Source organism: Dermacentor andersoni, chromosome 9 (assembly GCF_023375885.2).
Source record: "Dermacentor andersoni chromosome 9, qqDerAnde1_hic_scaffold, whole genome shotgun sequence".
Taxonomy (NCBI): Eukaryota; Metazoa; Arthropoda; class Arachnida; order Ixodida; family Ixodidae; genus Dermacentor; species Dermacentor andersoni.
The window spans coordinates 36007213-36026087 of NC_092822.1; the positions used below are offsets into that span (position 1 = coordinate 36007213).

The window sequence follows — 18875 nt, forward strand, 5'->3', positions numbered from 1 at the left end:
GCTGCGCCGACGCTCTCTCGGCACACGCACACCCACACAATGGGATCGTTCATCTTCACCCCCCAACACACGCACGGACAAGCGAAAGGCGCGGTATACGGATGTGTTTGTCGTACATCTATCCATACCTCGGACGCCAACTATATAAACGACGCCGCACAGTGTCTGGAGGAGGATTTGCGACATAGTGTTCGAACGCGCCCGCAAGCGTTGGCCACACCGCAACAACCCGTCCGCCCCGACAAAAGGCCGTGTATGGGAGTGAAGTATACAGGAGAAGTCGGAGGTGGGGACGTCCCCTAGCGGTCGACGCTGGAAGTATACGGGCGGTAAAATATTGCGCCGCCTATTGTGCAGGCGCTGTAGATGTACAGCGCCCGTCGGTTATTCGAAACGTCGCTTATCGCGAACGCGGGAGCGGCGAGTCACCGGTTAGTATACTGTATAGACAGAGCCCGGTATAGTGACGTCGTGAGGTGGTTGCCCGGACGTAACGTCGATGCCTCCAGCCTTTCGCGTGCTTTCGTTTAACTTCGCACCCAAATTAGGCGACCTATTAAACACACTTATTGAATAATGTATTTAGTTACTTCTGGCGCAATGCTGTTCAGTGCGTAACGTGCAGTTAAAGTTCGTTATCGATAAATATTAGATAATTCGATAAACTGTACAGTGTATGTGTTCATGTTCACCGTGTTCTATTGGCGGGAAGCTTTGCCGATTGTGTGTTTAAAGAGACAGCTAACTGCCGCTCAGTTTGCGTATATATATCCGCTCAGTGTGGATATATATATATATATATATATATATATATATATATATATATATATATATATATGTGTGTGTGTGTGTGTGTGTGTGTGTGTGTGTGTGTGTGTGTGTGTGTGTGTGTGTGTACTTCTGAGTGAGTAAAACATTGCGTTGGTATAGCCCTTTCTACTGCGACTTCGCATTTCTGCCTAAGTGAGGAGGCTTCGAACAGATTCTGCTCCCCCCTCTAACCTTTAGACTCCCCTTACAACCTCTATAACCCCCTCCCCCATTCTTCCATTCCCCCATATTCACATATCGAAAACGCACATATGGGGTTTTATGACTGAACTCAGTATCACAAGATGGCGCTACTATAGCACTGGTTTGTAAGCACGAACTGAGGGTCCTAAGGGTTGACAAAGGTGACGAGCTTGGTGGCATCCGCCTCCACCCTGTTTCAACGGGGACGATCATAATATCCATCCATCCATCCATCCATCCAGCTTTATGGTGCTAATATACGTCTATATACGTATCGGTGTTTCAGCGTTCCATAAACAGGCATATGCATACCTCGTGTATACGCATTTGTGACTTCACGCGTAGCAAGGATTTGGTTGCTAGTTAAAAAACGGTGTTCCTGTGACTCGAGCCAGCTGTGTATAATATCCGAAGTGGCTCGGCGGGGTGTCTCGGGGAACATTAATAACAACTCAGGGCTCCTGCCGGCGTAAACTGCGTCCCCACGTACAAAAAAAAAAAAAAAAGTCTTTTGTGTGTAATACCTCTGGCGTGAAGGCTTGCTGTGGTTGATACCCCTTTCTTCCTCCCCCCCCCCCCCCTCCCTTTAATACGTTGTGTCGGCTTTCCTCTTTCTTCGGCGTGCCTTACAGAGGAGCCGCCCGAATCTGGAGCCGCGGTGGGAAGAGGGTTAGAAGAGTGAAGACGGGTGCTAGAGGAGACACTAGAGGGATGACTGGCGTACACAATGGCGTCCATTCAGCGACAAACAGAAGCGCCCCCCCCCCTCCCCCCACCCCCAGAGGGGCGCGTTATACATAGTCTCCGCGTGTATCGAAAGCCGTAGGCGGCCTAAGAATGGCGCGTTTCTCCTTCGATGCCCAAGCATTTCTTAGCAACCGGGGCAGTCTTCCCTTTCACGGGTCTTCTTTCTTTATTTCGTTCATTCGCTTTCCCGTTCACCCCGTGCTCTGCACGTAATCGATATTTGCAAAGTCGATGCTCAATTTGAGTGCACGCGCTTGCACGAAAAAGGGATTGAAAAAGAAAACAAGAAAGTGGAGGAGTTTTTATGGATGCCGGATTCTGTTTGTTCGGTACAGTCGGTGGCGACGGTGGTGATGGGGTGGGTCGCCTATTGTCGTGCCATTTGGCCGCTCCATCGCCGATGCGCGGTCAATAAAAAGAAAGGGGGGGGGAGGGAAGTGTGTATTCATGCCGAGACCTTTCGGCGACAGTGATCAACAAAAGGGGGGGGGGGGCGTGGTGATCGCGTCGTCTTGTACTGCTCTGATGAGGTGTGCGAGTAATTCCTATTAGGTGTACGCGAAGAATCATGGGGTGCGGTTTGATTAGGGAAGGGGGGGGGGGGGGCACTGTTAGAGTGAGACTGAAAGCAGGCAAGTATTTGAAGAGTCGAGGATATCGAGATGATTGTGCTTTCTTTTTTTTCCTTTCTGCGTCATCACGCGTCCGATCCAAAAGAAGCGTATATTGAATGGAGTGGTATTTGCGGTTTTCACCCGCGAGGTTTATTTACGCTTGATCGGGGACGGAGGCGCTCTTGTACATTGGCGTCTCCCTGTCCACTTGCCTTCCTTTTTTTTGGGCGTGGGGGGGGGGGGGGGGGAGGCTGCTTGTGATCGGGGTGTCTATTACCCTTTCTATCGCGTTATTTGTTCAGCCGCTGAAAAGAGCCGATTATACGCCTCGCGTTGGCTCATTGGTCTCGCGTGGTCATTGACTGCGTGCGTTCGACGACGCTGTTGACTGCTTTGTGTGGTCGCTGTTGCGTATGGCGGTGCGTTCGTCGTCAACAGTGGCAACCTTTGTTGCCGAAGCGCTCAAAAAGTACTCTGTGATCGGGGTTCGATCACTGCCTTTCACCTCTACTTAGCGTTCTTTCGGCCGAGGCGTGTCGTTCCATTGTCAAGGCGCGGGCAAAACACGTGACACCGAAATGTTTCCCGTGCGACGACTCGCATGCGCGAAAACTGTACGCTCGTCAAGCCACGTTCGCGGAGAACGTGTCGTAGTATATTAAAAGCCCGATGTCGGTATTGCGTTTTCTGGGATGCTTCGGATCACTTATGCCAATTGTGCTTCCAAAATAACTATAAGGTACAGTTCCCACTATTATTTTAATTTGTTTTTTCTTTTGCGGAGCGTTTGATCGACAAAGGTATGCTTGCTTTTCTTCCGTGCGCTGCTGTACTTCTCTGGTCTCCAAATTCTACTCAAATGCTAAACAAAGGTGATAATGTGCAGACAAAATAACGAAAAGATAAAAAAAAATAAAGTGTTACGTTTAGCAGCTACGGCAAAATGGGAAGTATGGTTACTAATTTGCCTATTCCCAAACTCCTAGCAAGAAAAAAAACAAAAACGCCAAGTCACTAAACAGTACTTAAATATATAAAGAAAGAAATAACGAAAATGTTCCGCAGTGCCTAAATAAAGCTACTAATTAGAGAACTGTATGTACTGGGAACGTAATTGGAAATGTTTATATACAACATCATGTTGAAATGATGCAGGAAGATACAAACTTCCTCCATCGCCGAAATAGTCGAGCTCGTAGCAGACTTGTCGCCACACTAACTGCTCCTCATAGAGCGAGAAATTTTGCGGGCAACTGGTGCCCTCTAGTGGGACCCCTTACAGTCTTTCGACGTGACTGCTCAGTCCATGCGATCGTGTTTGTAAAATAAGAGCTATAAAGCTCCAGCGACGGCTCCCTCTAAGTATAACAGAGGCTGATCTCGAAGGCCATCCTTATTTGCGTACTGCAGGTGCCGGAAGCGATAGCAACCACCAGAAGTACGTCATAACTGCCACGTTATTTTTTCTTCTGCACCGCCTATTGGACAAAGACAAAATGCCCAGTTTTGGGGCACGGGTTCACGTCACTTTGACCAAAGACACTGTGACTGGTGAGTTGAGTTAAGGAAACAAAGTATCGAATGCAATACCGAATGTTTCGTTTAAAACAATACAAGGAATGAACTCACCACTTCTGTACCAGCACACCGAAGTTCCCTGACGAATACATCGCTAAATACATATCGTGAAGTCTGCAGACTGCCTAAGAAAGAAAGTTCATTGATCAAGTAACCATATATCTGCGAGGTATCGCGAAAACAAACAACCAGCCAACCAAACACAAACAATCAAACAAGAAAACACTGCAATCCAGAAGCGCAAGCGCCCTGTGACGTCATTTATTTCTACTTTTTTCAAACTTCACAGGCAAAAAAATAAAAAAAATAAAGAAAAATAAAGTCAAAGAAACAACTTCATAGAGTGTTAAATAGAACGACCAGAAACTTTTCAACTGCAATTTATTCCATTAAACGACGCATAATAAATAACCTCCCCGAATTAGGTGCTCGCGGTAACTCAAGATTACTGCGAACTGCACGCCATTGTGGTCGTTCAAAAGACGCACCACTTCCTTCAAAAGTTGAGGAGATCCGAAGAACCTGGCTTTACCACGTCGGCCCTATCAACAACACAACTAGCTCGATATGATAGCCACGAAGTTCGGTGCAGGAGACATCTCCCGCGCAAGCGCTCAAATTCACCCAAAATCGTTGCCAACTCCAACTTCCACACACGCTGCACGTTATTAGCCAGACGGCGGCCTCACTGAAACGCGAGCGGCCACACAACGCAGACGATGCCTGGCGGCGTGTTTGTGTGAAGTGACTATAAAGAGAATGGAGGAGAAGTGCAGTGCCGTAACTGTCTCTCACAAGACACCTCAACAGCAATGAACGGGGAAAGGGGTGCGGAGAGAAAAATATGAATAGAGAGAAAAGAAGAAGCCGGCAAAAAAAAAAAAAAAAACATAAGAAGCGAATGCGGGGCTCAGAGCCGCGCTCTTAGTTGCGTCGCACTGCAAAAGTCAACTTCCACACACACTGCACGTTATTAGCCAGACCGCGGCCTCACCGGAACGCGAGCGGCCACACAAAGCAGACGACTCCTGGCGGCGGCGGCGGCGTCTGCTATATCGTCTGCACGCCGTCTGCATGCAGGACACCCGACACCGTGGTTATCAGACGCGGCGCCATTCGTCAAACGCCGGCTGTGACGCCTGCGGATGCGCGAACAGTTGGCTCGTCGTCGTACCACGCGAAACGCGAGCTCCAGCTTCCGAGAGCACCGCCCTCCCCGTCGGGGTTTCGCTCAGTAATACAAATGGCTTTTCGTCGGATGGAGCTCGTCCAATGAAAGCTCAGCGGGGCGCAAACCCCGGGCGCGCGCTCCCCATTGGTCGCTCGCGTTGCAGCTGCTCTGATTAACGCGCCGAATCAGACCAGACCGCGCTACGACGTGTCATTATCGGGTTGGTCGGTTCGCTGATTGGTTGCGCAAGCTGTCTGCTGTGAATGGCTCGGCGGCTCTGCGAATGGTTGCGCGTAATGGCGTTGAAAGGTTCGCTGGAACGGATTTCCTTCGCTCCCCTGCGCTTTAGTATGGTTTAAAAAGAGAGTTTCTTGAACTTGGACGCTTTCCTCTCTGAAGGGGGAACCCGTATGTGGTGTTTCTTCTGTGGCTTCCTGATGGGTCGGTTGCACGTCAACTTTCATGAATATTTCTTCATTTCACGGCTAGCCGCACACCTCCGATGATGTTTGTAAGCCGTAGACGGTACAACTTCGTGTCTTGCGTTAAGGCGTATATGTTTTGAATATTGGTTCATGGATGACTGTAGTGCTTTACAGGGGATCGGTGACGTCGTGATATTGAAGCTATCGGGAACTTTCCTTGGTTCCGCCCCGTTTTTGCTTACGTCAGTTTTGAAGCATCTTGCTTCCGCTGCTGTCTGACTATTACTAAGATTTTAAAGCTTGATTTGATAAAACGCCTATTAAGCGGCGTTTTAGTGAACTGCTTCTACGAAAGCTCTTCAAAACTTTAGCCGTAAGAGCGCTCGAACTTCTTTTTTTCGTAAAGCAGTTAGCTAGCGGGCACGTAATCTTTGAAATCGGGCGTAAGGAGCTGCAGGGGCAATTAGCGTTTCAACGTGTGTTGCATGGAGATTATATCTCAGCCGCTGCTTATACAATGCCGCGCATGCATGCAATTGGTAGCGAAAATATTATTAGAACAACATTTTATGATGATGAGAGGAGCAGGAAAAATTAGTTGAAAGCGCAGTCACGTGACAAGTATCCATACGTGGGCAGAAGACTACTTCCTTCCCCGGAAATTCTATGAAAGACCGACGAGATCACAAAAAAAAGAAGAAAAAAAAAAGAACATCAATGCACCAATTTCGAAACAGTGCTGTCCGCCCGCGCGGTTTTTCACGATTTTTCCGAGTGTTTCGCAACAAAGTACATATTCGACTGGCTCACCCAGAACAAACCCAGCCCTTCGGGTAACGTGCTGCACGAACGGTCATGCAGCCTTTCTTACCTTTAGACGGCGAGCACTTTGTCAGTGCGGCCATTTCCAAATTGCGTTCTTGGTTGTTTCATGCGATACAGCTATAATGGTTTCCACCCGGCCTATAGAAGCTTATCGTGAACCGAACGCTTCGCATATATATATTTTTACTGCCGCATAAAGGGAGCACACGCAAGCGTGTAGAGCGGAGAATTCCACCTTTTTCCTTCGGGGCAAAGTTGTTTCCGGAAGAGAAACGATGCCTTCGGGAAATAAATAAATAAATAAACGACAAAAAAATACACCGAAGAACTAAAGGCGGACCTTTCTTTCCTTGCTCACGTGGTACGGAAAGAGGAAAAAAGAAAAGAACGGGGAAATGCGTGCACTGGAGTATTCGCACTACATGGTGGAGGAGGGGGGGGGGGGGGGGTGAAGCGCCTTACTTCAGTTCGGTTTTGAAAACGAGTTGATTTATAAGTTGGAGAGTAAAGGATATGATCAAGACCTCGCTTAAGCCAATGATTAGCAGCATAACTAGCCGTTTGAGGCAACATATATATATATATTTTTTTTTTTTTTTTGTATTAGCGAAGACAGAGTTACAAGAATCTCCCGTGACAGTCTGGCGCGATTCTGTCCCCTTTTCACCGATTCTATCACACGTGAGGAGGCAGACACTGCTTGTACCAGCAGCGAATCCGTGGTAGCGCAAAAACAAAAAAGTGGAGGAGGAGGCGGGGGAAGGAAGGAAGACGAGGAGGGTGAGCTCACTGCACACTCAATTTCGTCAACGCATAAATACGGCATATCTTGGCGCGTAGGCCCGGACTTGTGCTTGAAGTAGCGGCGGATAAAGTTTGCTACTTAACGAGCCTTAACTAATGACCTCATTAATGATTCACCTTACTGAATCATTCTTTGATTGTTCACTTCAGTGCAGAAGAACCGATTGCCGTTACGGAATTGGAGCCGAACAGTGATGAAGTGATATCCGCTTAGCGGATACATATCCTGTTCAGCTTCATTCTCGATAACTATAGATATATATACCCCCTTCAAAGCCTGTAACTCTTATCAATAGCGTAGCCTACAAGCGGAACTTCCTGCCTGCCGCCGCAGCGACACGTAGCGGTCGCAAATGATAAAAGTGGCGTGTGCAACTATATAGGTTGTTCATGTTGCGGAACTTGCGCCAAAAAAATCAGGTTCGCGGTGTATCTATAATCTTGTCAGTGTACAACTCTTATCTGTGCTCCCACTTTCAAAGCAACGTGCGCAGGGTGACATTAAAGTTGAATTTGCAGGGCCTTGGACGTTTTCAACGTTTGTGTTGTGACGAGTATGACGGTCACTTCGACACAAATTAAGTGTTTCGTGCAACTTGTAATATGTAGACACGCAAAAATGCAAACGTCTGCAGCATTAACGTACATTCTGTACTCTGATAAGACTGCATATGACATCCGGTTCCGCAACTGGCTTATGTAGCGTCTCCCCGTTTGAAAAAAAAATAGATAACAAATAAAAAGTCGTATGACGCAATAATGGCTCACATCCAATAACCTCCAGGTACCCATTAGGTTTATGTTACTTCTCATGTGATTTTTTTTTTAATACGTCTTTATTTCTGCGTTTAATAGGCCAAGCCTTGCGGCAGAAAAGGGGTGCTCTATGGGGGAGGGGGACCGGTGCTCTCATGTGATAATTGATTGGATGTGTGTCGTATCAGATTTTCGTTTTTTACGGGTATGGGCTCAGATGCCGTTGGGTGTCGTGGTTTAAGCAAAAGCAACCGATCTGGGCCCGAATCCACGCAAATCTGCCCACTGTAAATGTGTCTTGATGGCTAACCAATCGTAATATTGTACATATTATTAACCGCAGGCGATCGGTCAATGGCAATGGCACTTACGAACAAAAAGTCAGCTTGCGAATGCGACCCCTTGGCCACTAACATAATGGTCATTCTTTGTTCAGTGACTACAACCTAAAGTCAGCAGCTAGCGACCTCTGTTAAAGAGTCGACACGATCGCGATTTCGTTCGCGGTGCGTCAAACGGCTACAGTTCTGTCGTGTCGCCTTGGTCATCGTGTCTCATATATATGTGGCTGCCACGACCGGTCACCGCATTGGGTTTTTCGGCCATTGGACCCAACGGACACTCAAAGTGATTTTCGCAGATTTGCGCAGCTCCGGGAATTCGACCGCTGGTCTTTCAAGTTTTATGCAGTTCCTCGGTTACCGCGTTCTTTCAGCGGCAGTCGTTGTTGACCACCCATATTATAGTATACAGTGTCGACTCTAATCGGTGAAAATCCTCAATTGCGTCCCAGCAGTAGCTTTGGTAATTAGTCCATCGCGTGAATACCGAGGCGTTGCATGTTCCAGAACACTGCATGGTATCTATATATATATATATATATATATATATATATATATATATATATATATATATATATATCTGTATGTGTGTGAGATTCGTCGCAGCGCATACATCGTATGCACACGTCTCATTCGCCTATATAGTCCCCGAGACGCCACAGGCCTTATTGAGGCCGAGAGCTAAACGCTGCCCAGCCCCTCCTCCCCCTCCCTCTCGGACTGGGCTAAATATATTCGCCGGCCGGGCGTGCTGCACGCGCGTCGTGACGAGCACGTGCGCGCGTTATTATGCACACGCTGCATGCTATTTATGTCCGCCGCCGGACTGTGCATAGCAGGCGTGCAGCGTCAGCAACAGCAGCGGCTTTGCATTGCAGCTCTCCTCCTGACCGGGTGACGTCTCTCGAAGTTCATATAACCACCTTGTCGGTGTGCGCGCGTATATATATATATATATATATATATATATATATATATATATATATATATATATATATGTGTGTGTGTGTGTGTGTGTGTAAGAAGCGGGACATCGAATTAAACGTTTTCGTTATACGTACCGTATGCTTCTTACGTGTAATGATTAGCGGCTCAAAAACGCACGAACGTTGTATGTATGTTTGTGTGCGTGTGCACTAATGCGAAGATAACAGCAGTGATTGGTCGGGGCAGGCGAGACACACAGGATAAACCGTGTGTAAATACCGTGTGCAGTGTTGTCAGGCGCACAAGGCATGCACGCACATGTTTGAGGCGGCGCGACATGGCGTGTTCCAGGTACGCTGCTTTATTTCTCGTGTTTCGTGCGCTGTATTTCTACCTTTTTTTTCTTTTTTTCAAACAGTGTTCTATCTGCGCCTCGTCAGTCATCGGCTTCCGGCGGTATTCAAATGGCGCGGCCGAGGAACTTAAGACCATATGGATATTTAGCGATATGCTTTAATCTAGTATTTTAAGGTTGTTTACTTCAAAAAAATATGCAGCTCACAGATGGATGTGAAACGTCCGCTGTTCCTCATGATCGTTAATTGACGCTCGTTAGAGAAAAAAAAATGAAATTGCAAGAGTTGGAAAATCAGGACAAGTAAGCAAGAGAGGGAACAAGAGCTGCAGAGGAAAAAAAATACCACCAAACAAGAAAGCATTAGAAGAAACACTTTATTGCTACAATTCCGTGCAAGAAACCGGATATTAACTGCGTTCGCGTTGAGCGTATAATCGTGGTTCTGAGACCACAAAACAATAAATCATGTCTTATTATCCTTTTTTCTTTCCCCCGGTAATTCCGAGGCAATCCATAAGTGTTCCCGTGAACGGGGTATCAAGTGTGCAAACAGCATGAATAATAGTAACGAACATGCCCACAGAACGACGGAGGCTTGAGACGTTGAAAAAAAGAAAAAGAAAGAAAGGAAAAGAAAAGAGAGCAGAACAATTTAACATTTCTTCCTTTCTCAGTAAACACATCTCGACGAGCCACAAAGCAACGCGAGAGACGCACTTTTCTTTCTCTCTCTCTCTTACTTCTTTTTTTTTTTTGCATGGGCACTCCATCATCAACAAAACTTGAGCGCGCGCGGATAATTTTTCCGCTCGGCCAAAAAAGCCGGTGACCTGTTGCCGGCGCGACTCGGCGGGAGACCATTGCCTACGTCACCAAGTCCACGTGGCCTGTCGCTCTCTCCCCGTAGAGGGAGGAGGGCAGCGTCGAGCAGACGCTGACCTTTCGTGCGCCTTCTCTCTCCCCTCCCTTCCTTTCTGCGGTGTTTGCAGCCAATTATCCTTCCGCGACGATGACGACGTCCACGTAGCTTTCCGTACGTGCAGGCCTTTGCCAGTGTTCCGTAGTTGTGTGTTTTGCTGCATGGTCGTCCTGATGAAGGAAGTAATTTTCTTCCGGAGAGGGGGAGAGAAAAGAAATGTTTGCGGCGAACGAGGCGGCGAATTACTGTTTGTATACTCGATGGAGCGAAATAGACGCATGTCCTCTCGTCATTATTTCTTTCCCCTTCTTGTTCGCTGTAGCTCCGATGCAGTCCGCATTTCTTTTTTTTTTCTTGCGACACACCTGCCATTTGCGTGCATATGTCCAGACGAAAAGCTTGAAGTCGTCTGCTACTGTCCCACCCTCTATCTTGGCTAAATCGCCTCATTGTGGCCCAAGCTGCCGATCGAAGAAGACGATTCCGCGAGCTGGTGCGTTTTTCAAGGATTAGAGTATAATTAAGCGTAAGAAATAAATTTCCAGCTTCTGCCAATGAGTGGGAGCGCATGTATAGTGCTACCGAGCCTTCTGCTGATCAGAACAGGAAACAGACGATATCCATTAGACAGACGATCTTTAGTGTCGGCTTTATATATATATATATATATATATATATATATATATATATATATATATATATTCTTGTAGGTCAAGCAAGAAGATTGTATATAAGCTCAGTGTGCTATAGTGTAAAACGAACCATCGGAAAGAAAATGATAGAGTCGTGGCATGCAAAAGGCGATGGTTACATTTCTTGTACAAGGAGGCAGCAAATGAGTGAGGTGAATATATATATATAAATATATATATATATATATATATATATATATATATATATATATATAAAAGAGTTTAGTATATTGCGCACGAGTCTGGATCACTGTGAGGCAACGAGCAGGCCTGCGCGCCGAGCAACTGGCCAACTTGGGCAATAAGGTGAATTAGCACGTTCGAGCGCGTTGTGTTCGTCTGTGCCGAATACGCGCCGTTCCCAGGGTCGTCTGCTAATCGTTGCAGACAATCTGCACGTGCTAGCCATTCAGTTACCTAATAAAATTCCAACGCCTAGAGCAATAACATTAGCGAGCGTATTGCAGACTATATACTACGTCTCTGGGAATTTCGCTATACGTTGACACAAATGTGAGGTAATGCTTGAATAAAAAAATTGAAGAGAACTATTGGAGAACAGAAAAAGAAAGCATGGATTCGCGTATAGAAGAAAGAAAGAAAGCACAGCAACGAACGTAAATTGCATGTATGTGCGGACGAAGTTGTGAAGTAAAGAAGAGAAAATATGCCGAGCACTGGTCAGACTGCGTCTGAATCGCCGAAGGGCGTACAAAGCCAAAAAACGTTATAAACGGTTTCGAAACTCGGATGCTGTTATACAGAATTCTGTGCATATTTCAATCGATCACTCGCTCCACTGCCTGCACTTTTCGCAACGACGCAGTGTTTTAATGAGTGTGCATGCGTACAGAATTACCCAACGTGCCCCTTTAGCTGTAGTTCTGTCTCTCTTCTCTGCATATCTTACAAATTCAGAGCAAACCGCGCCGTGACGCTGGCCAGCGCGCCGACTCGTTTGCGAAACGCTCATAACTGGACCAGCGGCAATCGGTCGGGTTTCTCGGAATCGGGGTGGTTCTTAGCTCCCCCTCGTGGCGTTCTTTCGAGGGCGACGGAAGTTTGCAGCGTGTGTGGCTCGTTCAGTGGTGCAGTATATCGCGAAACTGCTTCCTGCGTGTAGTAGTATAGTGGTATTCTAACAACCGCCACATTCGTTGTTGTTATCGGTCATGGCGTTGGCTTTAATGCACGCGGCACGTGGCCAAAATGGGCGATTGGCCGATATTTCGTGCTTACCGCAAACAATGGAGAAGCAGACGCGGTTGGTTAACGATTTGGGCGCTGTCACATCAGGGGGTCAAATATTTTATAAGTGTGGAAGAAATAAAAATTCGAGCAAAATAAGACGATACCCTTTAGCAATTCGCCAATCTCATTGTTTCAGTAATTGGGTGCCTGCGGTGCTATTGCAGACTGGATTGCTGTGAAGAGGTGGCGCACAACCTTCGGACTTTCTAGCAGTGCCACGGCGTGTTGACGCTTCTGGCGATCAATGTTTCGTCTGTCAAAACGACTCAACTTCTACTAAAGCGAGGTCTAGGGCGCAGTTTTTTTTTTACATTATGATTATATGAGAATTTGTGTTCAAGCATAATCATCCGAGCTAAAATGCAATCAGGTAAGCACGGCATGCAGGCAATATGAAAGAAATGACGAGAAGGTAATGTAGCTGTATCCTTGTGCGTCGGTGTCAGTCGCACGTGGTGCCATTTTATTGGTTTCCTTGTTTTATTATGTATGTGAGCCCAAATACAAGGTGTCGTATATAAGGGAGAACAAAGACTTGTTGCTAAGATTTCCTTCTAGGAAAGCTTTATTCGGGCATCCGTGCTACATGTTTTGGAATCTATGCCACGTTCAAGAGAAGCCGATGATTATAATGACGATGGTGGTAATCAAATATGACATGTAAACGCTATGGGAAAAGATTCAAGTGCTTGTAGGAAATATACGGAGAATAATAAATACAGGAATAAAATGAGAAACTGGAAAAGATGAAATCGTGTATAAAAGAATAGCGTGTAACTGAGTTCTCAAACAAGATAGACAAGTGCAATTAAAACATGTATAAAGACGATTACTTGAACGATTCAAACCAACTAATAATTATATGCATCGTATTTAACGAAATCGGCATAGAGGGTGGCGCCAAATTTCTCGCCAAGGCTTTATTGTGAGGAACTGAAGACGATCTCAACTGTTAACTTCACGCGAACATCAGGAGTCGAGCCCATACAACGTTCCAGTGGGCGCCGCTCGCAGCGCGCGTTTTCTAATGTACACGCGGCGTGGTATCGCAGCTCGGCTCACCGACGCGGAATCTCGGCAGTAATGCCGCCCCCGGCAGCGGGCGCTGTTGCCAGCGCCTCCTCGCTTCCAGCGCCAAACGGCGTCATTCGTTCTTTCTCTCTGTTTTTTCTTTGTTCGTTTTTTGTTTCTAATTTTCTTTTTGTTACGTCGTGGCGCCTCGAACGCGCGCCGCCTCCCGCCGGCGGCCAGGTAATTCCAGGTGCCGGGAAGGAGGTTGACGCCATTTTGAACAGCGCCCTCTCCACGGTCGCCATCTTGGCCGGACGCCGCCGCCTGCATGCATGCATGGCTCTCCTGGGCGCCACGGCAGCAGCCAACGAACAGACGACGCCGCACCAGCGGCAGGTGTTCTTTAATTTTTTTTTTCTTCACGAACACCGTCGTCTGCTTCGCGATCTAACGTCGTCTGCACGGTCATCTGCTTTCTTGGCTTGGCTCAGAGCGAAGTGGAAACTAAAATTTATAACGACATATACAAAATTATACTTTGTTTGGCAACACCGAGTGTATATATTCTTGTCGTTGCTTCGGTGAGAAGTTTCGCCGTTTCCGCTGTAGCAATTATCTCTGTTGTTTTGGGAAATCCGTTCCCGCATAGTTTGCTGCCCGAACATAGTATTTCCCCGGCGTTCTTCGTAATTGCAAGCAGAACTATTAATGCTCACAGTTACCATGTGTCATTCTCCTGGCTCTAGGTTGCACGGTGTTTTTGTTTTTACTCGATGAAAGCCTTGTGGTGTCAAACGTTTGAGTAGCTTTGGTTTTTACATTGTACAGAAATAACATGTTTATCTCGAGACATCCGGTTGTCGTGTGTTCATTTTTAGCAGACGTATGAATGTTTACGCCGACGAACGGCTCGGGACAGTGCCGATTGTAAGGCGATTTGGCACGCTGTCCAATTATCCCGTGAGCCGCGGAGACTTCCTTTCCGCCAGTGTCTTTGTCTGATGAGCTCACAGAACGTGACCGGTCAAGTGTGCCGACATGCGCGTATATAAGGAAGACACATGACAAGCAGTGCAGACGACGTCTAAACGTCGTCCAGAAGCAAGCTCGATTTTATGCCATTTGCAAAATACAGACGCCGCGAAAAACGCGGAATCAGGAAAAACGATTATATATATATATATAATATATATATATATAATGTGTGTGTTTGTGTATTCGAAAGTCGCCCGAAGTCACGGAAGTAAGATAGCACAGGGACGCAATTCAGAGCTGGCCATAGTTCGCATTTTCGTATGTTAGGGCTCTACGTTTCGGTAATGCTCTTGACATCTTTGCAATTAATTTTGTTGAACAACCCCATAACTTGAGAAGATGTATTGCGATAGCAGGTATAGTTAGAGCTGAAACAAAGCGTACGAATGTTTTGCCTTCGGGCACGCTTTAGCGTTATACAGCGTCTTGGAGCGTCACCTTTCGCGAATCGTTCGGCAAATCGATAGCGGTATAACTACGAGGCTAAAAAATTCCGTGACGAGACATAAGGTTTTCCCGGTTACATTTCTCCACCGGCTCGCTAGCCTCCGATGAGAAAAAAAGAAAGAAGGAATGTCAGTGGCGCGAGTAGCAGACGACGAGAACGACTTCGGTCAGAGGCACTTCTGTTTGTGTTTTCAGACAGTGACCACCGACCGGCGTCTGCCTGCCTGTCACGTTCTCTTTGTTTATTATTAACCTTTCCCCCTTTCTTGGCACACCTGTAGAGGACGCGGGTTTACCGGATGACCGAATCACTCGCGAATATATACGTTCTTCGCTTCGCGAAGCGAGGCGCAGTCACCGCAAGGAGAGCTAGAGAGAGAGCAAAGAAACGAGAAGGAAAATGGGGGGAGACGTGAGGCCAATTTCGGCGCGTGCAGTAAGCGTCGTCTGCTCTCGGCGCTGACGTCATCCCGCCCGCGCGCCGCCATCTTTCTCGAACCCTCGCGCCTCGAGAACGTCACCGCTCGGTCGGGAGAGACGTCGAATCAAGAAGGCAGAGTGCCGAATGCAGAGAAGTGCGTATGCATAAATAAAAGGGCAGCGGAGGAAAGAGAGAGAGAAAAAAAGAAAACGTAGCCAAGACGGCGCGAGAAAAGGTTACTTCTGCTAGCGCATAAACAACATTGCGTGACGCTTCCATATAATATCGCCGCAACGCGTGCTTGGAACAATCGATGCGGAACACTGAAAACACCACGGGCTTTTTTTCTTTTATGTTTGTTATTTACGTCCTCTCAATCGCGCGCGTTAAATGCGTACGCGACGACAGGCTAGCGCAAGGTGCGTGAGCAGCTCGCAGAAATAAACGCAGAAACGACGCCGCGCAAGGTTCGACGCTGCAGCAGACGACTCTCCGGGGACCCACCTGGTCCGAAAAGCCTGCCGGTTTCGTCGTTCTTTTGTGTGTGTTTCCTTCACTGGCTTCTTTATGCACTTCCTGGCGATTATTAGCCGGTCGCACGTATTTCGAGGACAGCGGTCGCGTCGCCGGAGGAAAAAACGCTTCACCTGCGGCCCAAAGTCGACGCCTGACTGCAATGATGATCGCGGGTACCTAGTCATAGGGGAAGGAAGGACACCCTGCGCGTTCCGGCGTCTTTGATGAATGCAACATCCGGCTGTCGCCTCGACCAACGAGGGAACTCGAAGGAAAAGACGTTCGCATATAACGAACAACGCGCAAACAAAACAAAGCTTTAGAAGCGAGAATCGATTAAAGGTGGCTGCCGTGAAGCCGTCTATCGTTCCGACAGGTAGATTGAGAGAGAGAGAGAGGAGTCTCTATGTGTACGGAGTGGGACGGGCTTTTGTCGAGTCTTCTGAGTAAACAGTTTGCTCTTTTTTTTTTTCTTTTTTAACGGCCCCATCACGCCTGTCTATTGTCGGCGTGGTGTGCGTAGGGGAAAAGACGAGGGCGCGCGTTGCCGCAGAAGTAGGCAGCGACTCGTCGTCACCTCCGCAAGAAGTGCGCGTGTACGGGCACTTCTTGTGCACAAAAGGTAAGAGCTGGTCAAGCGCGAACGCGTTCCTCGTACGTACACAATAGGTTCGACGAACCGAGCTACCCGGGTACACAAAGCCCCCCACCTCTTTCGCCTCCCCCATCACGCCGGACTCCCTCCCCCGCGAGTAAACTTCGTCTGCTCCTGTCTGTCTGTCTCTGACGAGAACATTCCACGCGCTAGCAGTGTCGGCTTTCAGACAGACTCACCCGTCTCGTACGCGGAATCCTTTTTTCGTTGCCGTGTCTGTCGCACGCGGTTGGCACCAAAATCGTGCAGAGAAAACTCGTGTGACTGCCGTACGTCTGGTTAGTGCACAAAGACTGCGACGTTTCGGCTACGAGCTTTCGCCCTCGGCGATGGCATAAGTGCATACCAGTGTGGCAGTCACCGCGGCTTTCTCTATGAGAAACGATTACCCGTAATTACAAATACTACTTATTACTACTCCACACTTGTTCGTCCAAGAGGGCTACGTGACGTTTCGGCAGTGTGCTTCCGCTCTCCGCGGTGACAGAAAGAAGTGTACTACGGAGAAAGTTACCGCACCATTTCCCTGTTTCTCAAGAACCGCCGTCACAACTACTAACGCCACGCTACTTCTGCGACTACTCGTTCGCGCAAAATGGCTGCGATGCGACGTTTCGGCTATGTCCTCTCGCTCTCCGCCGTCGTCTGCTTTGTCCCTTTCGGAACGCCGATACTTGAGAACGCTGCCACACGTCACCCGAGAAGCGGGATCAGAGTTAGACAGCTCCCGAGACACGAGATTTGAGGGTTCTGTACCGTTAGGGTTAGAAGACAAAGCAGAATCTAAAGTTTCCTGCAACGAATCTGGCGCATCGTTCGATTTTGAAGTTGCGCGTAACCTATCTCTACTGTGACAGTTCACGATGTTTTAGATATACACGCGCAGAAATCGTGGTTGGAGGTAGTAAGGTTGAAACGGTCTGCGACTGAACGCGGCCACGGTTTTGCAAAGGTGAAGAGCAACAGAAGGGGCACTGTGGACATATACGGAAACAGAACACTGGATGTTAAAGCAACCAGAAGACGCGTTGCATCAAACTGTAAACATATGTAAAACAAACAAACAAAAATATATTGTGATGAAGCGAGCACATCTCATTCTACAACGATCATTTCGCACAACACACCACAAATTTTAACGCCAATCGACATCGAAACCACGGAAACTACACAACAGCTGTTACGAGCGCGATGCGGGCGCCTGTTGCTCGCTCCCGATATTCAACCGCTGTATCGACGAGGCTCCTCCAGCCAATCGCAATCCGCACGCGCTAAGCAGGTCGTTAGGCCGAACCAGATCGTATCGTCTGCTACGGAGCACTCCGGCGTCTGCATGCACATTACGGCGCGCGGCCTAGCTCCGGTATCGCGATTTGCACACAAGGGCTGGCGTAGAACGCTCTGCACGGCGAAGGCGGTTGCGTTTCTCCCAAGGTTCGAAGAAAAAAAAGAACAGATGCGATCTCTGTGCCTACGCCTCGACTTCCACGAAGCGAACGACACGAACCACCTTGCTCGGCGCGCCGTAGCGAGGCCTTTCCTTTTTTCTTTTCTCTCCCTTGCAGACGACGCGCCGACTTCTGGAACGAAATGGCGCCCCGGAGCCCGCTTCGCAGACGACGACGCGCTCGCAAAGCGTGCTGCACAATCGCGTACACGTCTCGACGCCTCCGCGTCCACGGCCCGGGTCACGAACGAGAGCGCGCGCGCGCGTCCACGTCATCAGAAGTGGCAGAACAAAGCGAAAAAAAACGTCGCCATCGCCACGGGGCGAAGGCGCGAGGACGACGTGTCATAATCCCAGAGACAGGAACGCGGCTTCGGCGGGCGACGTCGTCTTGGTCCGAGGGCCCTCCGTCGATCGATGCCGGACGTGTGTACCACGACGTCGTCGTCCCAGAAGCAGAAGGGCCGCCGAAGATGATGCGGGACACGGCGCACGCGGAACCGAAGCACAGCCCCGTGCCTTTTTTTCTGCTAGCGGCGGCGCGCGTCAGATCGTGGCAAGGATGGCGTACGTGGAGGCGACACCACCATAACCGCACGAAGGCACAAGGAACACGCACTTGGGTAACAAAAAAGGCCCCGGTGGCCATACATTCAGAGAGCACGGGCAGCAACCCACCTGTGGGCCCCGCGAGCGGCGGCTGACGGTGTCGGTGGTGCTGGCGGGCCGACCCGGTCCTCGCTCGTCGGTTCAGGGCTACCGGCTAAACCCGAAAAACCAGTCTCCTGCTCGTCCGCCATGGCTGCCAACCTGTTTGGCGGGCTCTCGGCGCTTCGCGCGCGCCGTCAGCAAGCCATGCGGCCGTTACGCCTGGCCTGCCGCCGATGCCGGCTGGTGCACCGCCGGTGTGTCGGCGGCTGC

The 18875-nt window shown here is 48.6% G+C and overlaps 1 protein-coding gene across 3 annotated transcripts in view; it reads right to left on the reverse strand.

The window, feature by feature from the left end:
- grh (grainy head) overlaps positions 1-18853 on the reverse strand; it is a 143026-nt gene extending 124173 nt beyond the window's left edge. For all 3 annotated transcript variants that reach the window (XM_050175536.2, XM_050175537.2, XM_050175535.2), the window contains exon 1: positions 18633-18853. In XM_050175536.2, the coding sequence (XP_050031493.1) occupies positions 18633-18754 (122 nt within the window). In that variant the 5' untranslated portion in view covers positions 18755-18853. The remainder of the gene's footprint in view (positions 1-18632) is intronic.
- Positions 18854-18875: the final 22 nt, after the last annotated feature.